The 11,252-nt window shown below is 32.1% G+C and overlaps 2 protein-coding genes across 4 annotated transcripts in view; both read right to left on the reverse strand.

Annotated features, from left to right (window-relative positions):
• LOC145181058 (uncharacterized) overlaps window positions 1–901 on the reverse strand; it is a 9,961-nt gene extending 9,060 nt beyond the window's left edge. The window contains exons 1-2 of one of the 3 annotated variants that reach the window (XM_090100145.1): window positions 660–901; window positions 4–191 (exon numbers count right to left, since the gene is read on the reverse strand). The gene's annotated coding sequence lies outside the window, so the exon portion shown is untranslated. Of the gene's footprint in view, window positions 1–3; window positions 192–659 lie in introns of those variants that run through there. The other 2 variants (XM_090100146.1, XM_090100147.1) reach the window with 2 other exon arrangements.
• Window positions 902–5,305: 4,404 nt separating this feature from the next.
• Window positions 5,306–6,446, reverse strand: LOC145181326 (uncharacterized). The gene is made up of 2 exons (XM_090101064.1): window positions 5,891–6,446; window positions 5,306–5,814 (listed from the first exon to the last, which is right to left on the reverse strand). Exons 1-2 carry the CDS (start codon window positions 6,444–6,446, stop codon window positions 5,306–5,308), a joined length of 1,065 nt encoding a protein of 354 aa, XP_089957190.1.
• Between the last annotated feature and the right edge of the window lie 4,806 nt (window positions 6,447–11,252).

The raw sequence follows: 11,252 nt of genomic DNA on the forward strand, positions 1-11,252 counted from the left end.
TACCTTGAAAATTCAGTCCGAGGTACAACGATTGATGTACGACGATGCTATAACGATTGATTATTCAAAGATATGTCGCAAATAAATTCCCTGGCACAAGCAATGTTGGTAAGCTATAATCTTTAATTGTCTTAATTTTCCAATGGAGATAAGCGAGAGAAACTCTATAAGGTTCTAATAATAATCTAAATCTGATAAATAGATTTCTGGTGAATAGGTACACCATATAAAGAATGCATAGATGCAACAAACAGATGCAATAGAAAGGTATAATAAAGAGTTGTAATGAATACAAATAATGACTTGAAGTAAATAGGGATTTCTTAAAACTGCTGGTACTTTTTTCATGAACTTTTATTGTAGAAAATTTTTTTAAATAAATTTGAGAAAGTTGTTTTTTATTTTGTTACAAAAAAACAAAAGTTTTTAGTTACAAATCCAAAATATATATATATATATATATATATTTATATATATATGTATATATATATATATATATATATATATATATATATATATATATGTATGTATATATATATATATATATATATGTATATATATATACATATATATATATGTATATATATATATATATATATATATATATATATATATATATATGTATATATATATTTATATATGTATATATATACACACACATATTAGCATAAAACCTGCAAGGTGCTCATAGAATGAATTTGGCAGGAAAAGTAAGAGTCTTCTAGGAGAAAATTTCCTTTACATTTTTATTTTGGATTGTCTTCTTAATTTTCTCAATTATTGTGAGTCTTGAAATTTAAAACTTTTAATCCCCATTGACAAAGAGATATACGAAATAAATTTAAAAATTTTTATTTTGAATTTTTATTTGTATGATCCTTTTTTATGACGATATATAAATAGATGTCATTAACGTTTTTTTTTTTTTAATGAAATTAAGCGGGGAGTTGTAAATAAACTTAGCAACTCCAACTTATTTAATATTCTTTGTTTCTACTAAGTGAGTTGTCAAGCTCAAGGTTTTGATAATATTTGTGTGGATAAACAAAAATAGACATTTTGCTTAGCAGCGTCGCTATGACGTTAAAAAACAAAAAAAATCCTCTTTAATTAAAAATCATTTGAGTCTCCTATATCATAATTAAATTTAAAAATTATATGTATATACAACTGACAAGTCAGTCTATAATTTCACTAATGCTTTGTTGGACCGAGACTTTTTTAAACAGGTTCTAAAAAAATAGCTTTAACCGACAAATACTTCTCGAACAATAATAACAAACTTAGAAAAGATAACAACGAATATTAGCTAATGAGATGAACGAACAATAACAAACTCACAGAAAAAAAACGAAAGAGAAAACGAAAGGGAAAGAAAAAAGGAAAAATAATTGCAAAAACACTTATAGTCTAAAACATTTATAGTAAATAGTTTAATTAGTTTGAATCTGCTACCTCTGTTCTGTCGATTATTTTGGTCAAGACCAAAAAGACCTCTTTTCGTTCTTTCACAAAATAAGTTATAAAATCAATTGGAATACAATAAGTGTCCGAAATTTTATCGGATATTTTTTTTAAGATATAATTTATTAATATCTGTTTGTTTTACTTTCATTCATAACTTTTTACGGATAATAATCAACCATAATTCTTTGATTTTGTTGAAAAAAAAGTTGAAAAACTAAATGAAAAAATTTTCCCGGAGAGATGTGGACATTCAAAGTGGTCAAGATATTCAACTTTTAAATATCTCATTTAAGACCCATTTACGCAATAACTAAAAAAATTTAAATCGTTAAATCTGTAGACATAATTTTTTTCCGAAAGTAATGAAAGTACGCATGTGGAATCAGTTTGAATTAAAAGTTGCTAGGCTATTTGCAAAATATTTTTATTTTTAGCTGAGCTTATTTTTGCACTGCTTTGATAAGAGGGAAAAGATTAAAAAAAAAACAAACAAAAAATTTTTTAACTTTTTCTTTAAAGAAGCTTCAGTTGATGCTATGTTTTAAAAATTATTTATACTTAAAGGATTATATGACTTTTATTCGTTTTCCGCACCATTTTTTTTAGAACAAAAATCAAAACATCAGTGAGTTTTTTTTTGCAACCAGCCGTCGTAAATTTCCATGCGATGATTTCGGAAGCATATCAAAAAGAGCCACAACAAAAACAAGTCTAAAAAAACCTTTACATAAGTCATATAACGAAATAGATGATACAGTTTTTGAAATGCGAAAATATACAAAATTAATTATTATACTTGAATCAAAATAAAAATTAAAGTTTTTTTGCAGTATTGGTTTTTCGAGAGGTGAAAAAATTGATGAAGTCATCATTCAAGAACCAATTTCGCAAACTGGTTCTTGAATGATAACTTCTTCTATTGTTCCACCTGAGTTTATGTAATTTTACGCTTATAATTCAGTCCCCAACCACTACCTTCTAATAACCTGGATAAGTGTCTTTAACATACATACATACATACATACATACATACATACATACATACATACATACATACATACATACATACATACATACATACATACATACATACATACATACATACATACATACATACATACATACATACATACATACATACATACATACATACATACATACATACATACATACATACATACATACATACATACATACATACATACATACATACATACATACATACATACATACATACATACATACATACATACATACATACATACATACATACATACATACATACATACATACATACATACATACATACATACATACATACATACATACATACATACATACATACATACATACATACATACATACATACATACATACATACATACATACATACATACATACATACATACATACATACATACATACAACCAAACAACTTTAGATAATGACCTTTTATGAATAAAATGATTTAATTACTCATTACAAAAACATTACGGAGGGAGGGAGGAGGGAGGAGGAAGGTTAATGCACTGTACAAGATAAAGTATACAAAATTAAGATTATTTTAACAATATTTAGTATTAGCTGTTATGATTTCCTTTATAACTTTGTTGTTATAGTTTTACTATTACAACAAAATTATAAAGGAATACTAACCTGCATAATGCATGCACATGCGCATGCATACATGCATGTATGTTTATATGTATGCATGCATGCTTGCATGTAAATATGTATATATGTATATATGTATGTGTGTATGTATGTATGTATGTATGTATGTATGTATGTATGTATGTATGTATGTATGTATGTATGTATGTATGTATGTATGTATGTATGTATGTATGTATGTATGTATGTATGTATGTATGTATGTATGTATGTATGTATGTATGTATGTATGTATGTATGTATGTATGTATGTATGTATGTATGTATGTATGTATGTATGTATGTATGTATTTATGTATGTATGTATCTTTTTCTTGTCTTATTTTGATTACCCTAACAATTGATTTGACAATTGATTTTTCCTGTTGGAAAAGTTTTTTTTTTCGTGCTGATATACAACAAAAGTTAACGATTTTTTTTTTAGAATTTGGTTACTTAACAAAAAAATATTTTTTTGTGATGATTAATTTATACTATAAAAAAACTAACCATCTAAAAAAAAATTACGATTTTTACCAAATTAATACATTTAATTTGTGTAGCGCTGACAAATAGCCATAGTAAACTAACTCTATCAATTTGCAAAATTAATGTAACTAATGTTGCCAATCTTAACTTAATCCAATCTGATAAAAAAATGTGAAACAATTTGCCAAGTATCTAATTGAATTAATAATAAACATAACAAATTAACTTCAAATCAAAATGGTTCAAATTATTGAAACATTATTTAATACGTATAGCATAAAATTCCAGAGTATAGAATTTTATACTTTATGATTTAGTATTAAATTATAGTTTAGAGAACGGAAAATGCAAGGGCGCTACTTTACTTTTGCAACCATTCCCTCTCCCTCCCTCCCCCCCCCCCCCCCTTCCCTGTGCACTTTTTTTCTTTTTTTATAAGCTCACTTTATTGCAGGTAATGAAAGACCGTTTTCAAAAATGAACAGCACAAAGTGGGTTTTTACTAAAATTCACTGTAAAAGTAATTTGTTAAAATAATCATTTAAAGCTCAAACAAGAGCCATTTAAATTTACTCATACAGCGTTTATTTTTTTAAAGTTCTGGGTAAGATAGAGCTAGTTGTGCAATTTTCGCAAAATCTAGCAAATCTCTTGAACGGTGCGTCCAATATACATAATTTTTTCACTGTTAGATCAGCAACCTGCTTTAAATTAGTTAAGAAAAAGAAAAAAATTTTTTTCAGATTTGCTTTAGAAGATATTGCCTTAAAACAAACGGGCTGCTCAACTTACCCCATTGGGTAACTTGAGCAACTATATGAGGCAAGTTGAGCAATAAGCAAAAATACTAATAGTAATACGAAATTTGAATAAATCTTCTATAAAACTACCATTCTCTTTGGTCTTAAGTTTTTCGAGGATTGACTTATCTTGTCAAGCTCTAAAAAGCATCTAGTGACTCTAAGTACCCATTTTGAACTTAAAGAGCATTATGATGACAAGCAAGGGCAGAGCTTAAAGTCTAAATCACCATACTTGGTATCTAAGTTAGCACTTTTAGTCATAGTGGTACTAAAGAATATGCTGAAAAATTAAAAATACTTTATAATCTTCAGGTATTTCCTGTCCTCGCAGATATGGACAAAAGAGTTTAGGATGGAGTTGTTCATTTGAAAATAGTTAAAGCTTTCAGGTGTTCGTTTCTTTCTTAAAAACCGGTTCACTCAAAATTACTGTTCTAAACGAAATATCAAGTTTATACAGGAATTTTTCGAAGAATCATCCAGTTATAATCATTAACAAATATAGTATCCTAGTTTCAAAAAATTACAGAAAGAAGTTAGAAGCATAGATGTCTAAGGGTCAGCTAAGAAATGCATAAATTTTAAAATGCTAAATTTGTATTAGAGCAATGTAGTTTCGCATAAAAAGATCGTTTTTTAGTTGTGCGTAAACGCCGATATATCTTTGTAAAATTCAACACAATTTATATACAAATTAATTCCCTAGGTATTCACACATATCTTTTCACGCATACAATTATTTACAAGTAGGCATTCCCTAAGCATTCACACATATCTTTTCACACATACAATTATTTACAAGTAACGCTATAATGACATATCCTTTACGCACATAATTATTCACAAGTAATGCTATAATTACACTCCTCCTTGGTCATAACGACCTCTTCACCTCACGGACTATATCGCTCAGGTGCCATCCTTTTTCGGGTGCTTCTTCGCAACATTGGCGTCTGGTTTGTCTTGTCTTCAGGCAACACAACGCACAGTTCTTCATCATCTTCTAGATCCTCATTCGACTTGTTATCAACTCTGACGGGTCTTAGGTTGCGTATGTGTCGGCATACTTTGTCCACTTCTACCGTTTGCTCCGAAATGATTCCTGTAATTCTCCCAATCTTGTATTGAGAGTCACATCGGTTGTCCGGGAGCTTTACCCATACTTCATCGCCAAGTTTAAACTTGTTGGTGATCTTCTCATGAGGCTCATATGCGTTTTTATCGTCGTCAATTCCTCTAACTCTAATTTCGTAATGGTATAATTTATTTGCGGGTGTTGTAGATGACTTACAATAGTCTTTTGGGCTGACGTTATACCAATAAACTGCCTCGGGTATGCTGCACGGAACTCTCTTCGCCGTTCTTTTCACTGTTCGATGGCACCGTTCTGCAATTCTATTCCCTGAAGGAACGTAAGCGCACCTGAAGCGAAGTTTAACGTTCCATTTGTTCATTAAATTTGTTCGAAAATAATGTGCTTCGAAATGCTGTATCATTATCCGTTAGAATTTCGTTTGGACCGCCTCGTTCAAGAAAGATTGCGTTTAATTCCTGAATGACACATGCACTAGTTTGGTCTTTAAGATGGCGCCATGTTGCATATCGTGAAGGCCCACAGTCAATCAGGGTAAGAAAATGTTGCCCCTCATAATGAGTTATATCCATACTAAGCCGTTGCCACGTCCCTTTTACTTCGATCTTCCCTTTCCGCCACTTTATCGGACTTGGATCAATTGATTGGCAGGCAACACATTTTTCAACCACTTGCCTGACTTCTTCCCTGCTTACTGATGGGTCAATTCTACGAACAAAATATAATGTTCTCTTCACACCATAATGTCCCGTGGACTTATGAACATGGTTTATTTCTTTGGGAGATTCAGTGGGCTTATCGATCATTTTCAACCAACTTCCAGGCACTCGAGTAAGTACATCGGCTAAGTTAGACTCCGAGGGTACTAGTTTAATATCCACTCTGAGTTTGTAATCGTCCACAATATTCGTAATGGTCTGAAGCCGTCTTCTAATCACCATTTCGTTTGAAACCTTTGTCTTCAATCTGGATTTTCCAGTCAGTGCATCGGTGACCCAATGTAATACTGCTTTTGAATCAGTGCAAATGTACTTACAATGTAGTCCATACATATCCAAATGATCAAGTACACTGATACGATGTCTTCATTTACAAGAATATCATCAATGTATGATGATGTTCCCTTCCAGATCTTTTCGTCTTGCGATAGAACTTTGTCCAAAACTGCTTTCATTATGACGGGCGCAACGTTCAGGCCAAATCCCAAACGTGTTAAACAAAACCTCTGTCCACGGAACACAACAGTTTGGTAAGCCCAGAGTTCCTCGCTGATTTTGAGTTGCATGTAGGCCAAAGATAAATCAATAATTGAAATATTTTCTCCAAGCCGTCTCCAGTCTCGAAGTTTGTCAGCACATGCATCCGTGTTCGCCGTAAATGGTTCAATAAACGTGTTCAGCTCCCTGAAGTCTAACACTGGTCGCACTTTCCCTTTGTTTTGCTGCACCACTGCCATAAGTGGAACCAAACCTTTTACTGGACCGTGTTTTTTCGCTTCGTACTTTTGCAGCCATTTTTTCTCTATCCACCCTTCAATTTCTTTTTCGTAAGCGTGTTTTATACCGATGGGGATGATATATTCAGCAATTCTATTCACCAGATTTTTAGGTTTGGTATTCCATTTCCACGCAATTATCCATTCTCTATTTTTCTTTTCAAATGAAGCTGTGAAATCCTGAGCCGTTATATTCATATCATGAACATCTATTGACAAATCGCTTTTTAGACCAAGTAAACATGCTTCTTTTTTCATAAAGCAAACATCCCGCGTTGCAGAAATCGATACTCCACCAAATGCCACTATTCCATTCATACCCTTTATGAAACAAAAACCCAGTGGTTTGAAATTGACCACAAGTGCTTCCACACACACTGTATTTCCATTTGGCGCGGTGATTCGAGTTTGGCTAACACCTTCGCACTGCGGTTGTTGTCCATTTACAGTTACCACGCTAATTATTTCTTCGTTATTTTTGTCGCACATTTTTTATAGATGATGCAGTAGGTACATCCTGAGTCAATTAGCACATCCTGAAATACACCGTTAATATCCAAGAGCATGGTAGGTAACGCCATTATTGATTGTTTAGGGAGAGAACTGGCGCAGATGTCTTCTCCCTCACTCCGTTTTTTGGACACATTCTTGATATGTGTCCATACTCTTGACACGAGTAATACAGCACATCGCTTGACTCCCGTCTTCTACTTGACTTGTTTCGATAATTATGTCTTCTTAAATGACAATCTCTCGCAAAGTGATTGGGAAGTTTGCACTCATAGCACACTGATTGTGTTTTATCTTCTAAAAACACAATGAAAAGTAGTGATCCGAGCAACCTCGGATCACTACTTTTCATTGCAGCTACAGCAAATTTTTCCACCATCCCTTTGTTCCGTTCCTCGATCATCAGAGTCCTTGCTCGCGCAAGTATTATAACAGTTGTAAGATCGTCCATACGAGAACTCGATCTCAGCATCCGTCGAACTTCCTCGGGGCGCCCAGCAACAAAGGCACACGCGATTGCTTTGTCTGGTAGCCCACCAATTAGGGTAGACAATCTTCGTAGTTCTGCCAAATAAACATCAACTGCTTCTCTATGTTTCAGCTTTCTCGTTACAAACTGCTCGTAGGCTGTGAATGCATCAACGGCAAAAGCTTCAAGCAAAGCCTCCTTTATTCTCTTAAAATTTTCTTTATCAGTCTCTGCTAACTGTTGATACACTACGAATGCACCATCAGTGAGACGGAGAGGAACCACACGTGCCAGATCGGTTACGCCAATTATTTTACATACCAATTCAACCTTTTCCAGCCACTCCGCAACTGACTGTTGATCGTTTTCACTAAACTCTGGAATTAACTTAAAATCAAGTTTAGTCGCCATTTCGCCGAAATAGCTTGTAGTTTTGCATAAAAAAGATCGTTTTTTAGTTGTGCGTAAACGCCGATATATCTTTGTAAAATTCAACACAATTTATATACAAATTAATTCCCTAGGTATTCACACATATCTTTTCACACATACAATTATTTACAAGTAGGCATTCCCTAGGCATTCACACATATCTTTTCACAAATACAATTATTTATAAGTAATGCTATAAGGCATTCACACATCTTTTCACACATACAATTATTTACAAGTAACGCTATAAGACATGTACCAGAAAAAATCTGCGCGGGTATTATAAAGGATATTTATCTAACTATTGTGTTTCGATATTGAATGTTATGTATATTTTGAAAGTACATATATATCAATATTTTTAAATTTCACTTAAGAAAGTTTGTGAAGTTTTGTAGGTGAGAACGCACGCACTTTGCGTTTTACACTCGACATCAGCTTTTGCACAGTCTTCGGCTGGACTTTCTTGGTAGCTCTCATCCATTTATTTTTGAACTCTTTAATGTTTTTGGCTTCTTTTACATTGAACCTTAGTTTTCCTTTGACAAGAGCCCAATATCTTTCGTTAGGACGTAGTTCGGGACAATTTGGTGGATTGCAGTGTTTTTCAACGAAATCTTCTTTATGTTCTCTAAGCCATTTTAGAGTTGTCCCAGAGTAGTGACATGATGCTAAATCGGGCCAAAATAACGGGTTACCCGTGTGTGTTCTTAAAAACGGCAAAAGACGTTTCTAGAGGCATTCTTTTATGTATATTTTGGTGTAAATTGTTCCCGTAGTCACAAAACAAGAGCGTCTTTCACCACATTCACAAATTGCTTGCCAAACTAGAATTTTTTTGCGAATTTTTGCATTCCAATGCATTTATATTTGGAATTCAGTTTCTTGCGATTAATTGCTGAATAATATTGGTGTCCTGGAAGAGATCGGAAATATGCAGCACAATAAGTTTCATCGTCAATAATCAAACAAGATTATTTAGCACATAATTTTTTATAGAGCAGCTTTGAACATCGAATTGCGACATTTTCTTGCTTTTCTTCACGACGAGGAACTTTTTTCTTTTTATAAGATTTATAACCACAATTTCTCTTTACTCTTTGTATAGTGAAAGCACTTGTCTTAAATTTATTCGCTAATGTTCGAACAGAAATCTCCGGTTTTCTGTCTAAGGCATCTTTTACCTTTTTACCAAGATCTCGTCTAACAAAACATTTTTTTCTTCCACTTCCTGATTTTCTTATGATTGTACCAGTGTCCTTAAATCGTTTCACAACGCTCTGCACAGTTCTCAAAGCAACCAGCAGCTCTTTAGAAATTGTTTTGTTTGATACACCAGGATTTTCAACGAGAAAATGCAAAATTTTTTCTCGCTTCTTATCTTGATTTGATGATATTTCAATTAAAGCTCATTGTTTTAATAACAGAGTTGTTTAAATTTTGAACAACATTAATACAATCACATTTTAAAACGATTAGCTATTTTAAATGATGTACGGTTTCCGTAAACACCACATCAGAACACGCGCAGATTTTTTCTGGTACATATCTTAATGACATATCCTTTATGCCAGTGGCGTATCTAGGGTAGGGCAGGCAGGGCACGTGCCATGGGCGCCAACCTGAAAGGGCGCAAAAGAGGCTTGGTTGCAATACAATAAGCGAGAATTATATAAAATAAATTAAGAAATAATATATTATATAAGATAAATATATTATATAAAATAAAGTTTGTGTTATCATTTATTAAAAAATTGTAATTAAGTACTTTATGTGGGGGAGGAGGGGCGCGAGATCGGTGTTTGCCCCAGGCGCTATTTACCCTAGGTACGCCACTGCTTTACGCACATAATTATTCACAAGTAACGCTATAATTACATGCAAAGTTTTCCCTTAAAAAATTACTTTAAATTGCTGGGTTTTTCTTTCAAATTTTATTAAAAACTCTTCAAAAATCATTTTCGCGCGCTATTTAAGGAAAGCCTTCACTCCCCAGTTGTCCGAACTTGACCATGCTACTCTACTCGTTTTGTACTTGTTGAATGAATTTTGAAAACAAATAATATTTTTTAAACTATTTTATTATTTCTAAAATATTTGAAAAAAGATATAAATAAATTTATACGAATTTATGGCAAAAAACCTAAAATTTTAAGTTTTGTATAAAACAAAGTTATATTAGCCAGACTTGTTTTTTTTTAAATAAAATGTTATTAAGAGACCAAATAAAAAAGCTTGACAGGTAGTCTCAGATTTTGAACTTTGGCTTATGTCAACAGCGAGCGCAAACCGTAACACACTAACTTTTCGCTAATTTTTTAACGTATAACAGTCACCATTTGTAACGATTCTTAATGCCTACAGTGTTGATAAGTATTATAAAGCAACATTTCATCTTTAAGGAATAAAATTGTTGCACTAACTTTATTCAATGGGATTTTTAAGTATACTTTTATCAATAGATAGATATTTAAGTAAATAATGCGAATAATACAAAATGGTAAGATGATAAACGAAGTTTAGAAAGAAAGATGGCTTATGTATACACACACTCTTCTAAACTGAATACAAAATATTACAACGTTTGTGATTGGTTACACTAGTCGACAAAAAATAATTTTAAAGTAGTGTAAGAAAATGCAAATCATTTTAATTCTGTGGCACTAAATTTAAAAATTGCTTGTTTTTTTTTTTTTTTTTTTTTTTGAAATGTACAGTTTTCAAAAAATTTGCAAACTATGATGAGAAAGTCAAATTTTATTATAAAAATTCTTGTTTCTGTAATCAACTTGAATGCAAATTGCTTAAACTGTTAAGTTTTAAGCTTCAGCAATAGTCTGT

The sequence above is a fragment of the Hydra viridissima genome, unplaced genomic scaffold (genome assembly GCF_058129835.1).
Source record: "Hydra viridissima isolate aposymbiotic clone 2 unplaced genomic scaffold, HvirCarnegie_v1 scaffold_10, whole genome shotgun sequence".
In the NCBI taxonomy this organism is placed as follows: domain Eukaryota; kingdom Metazoa; phylum Cnidaria; class Hydrozoa; order Anthoathecata; family Hydridae; genus Hydra; species Hydra viridissima.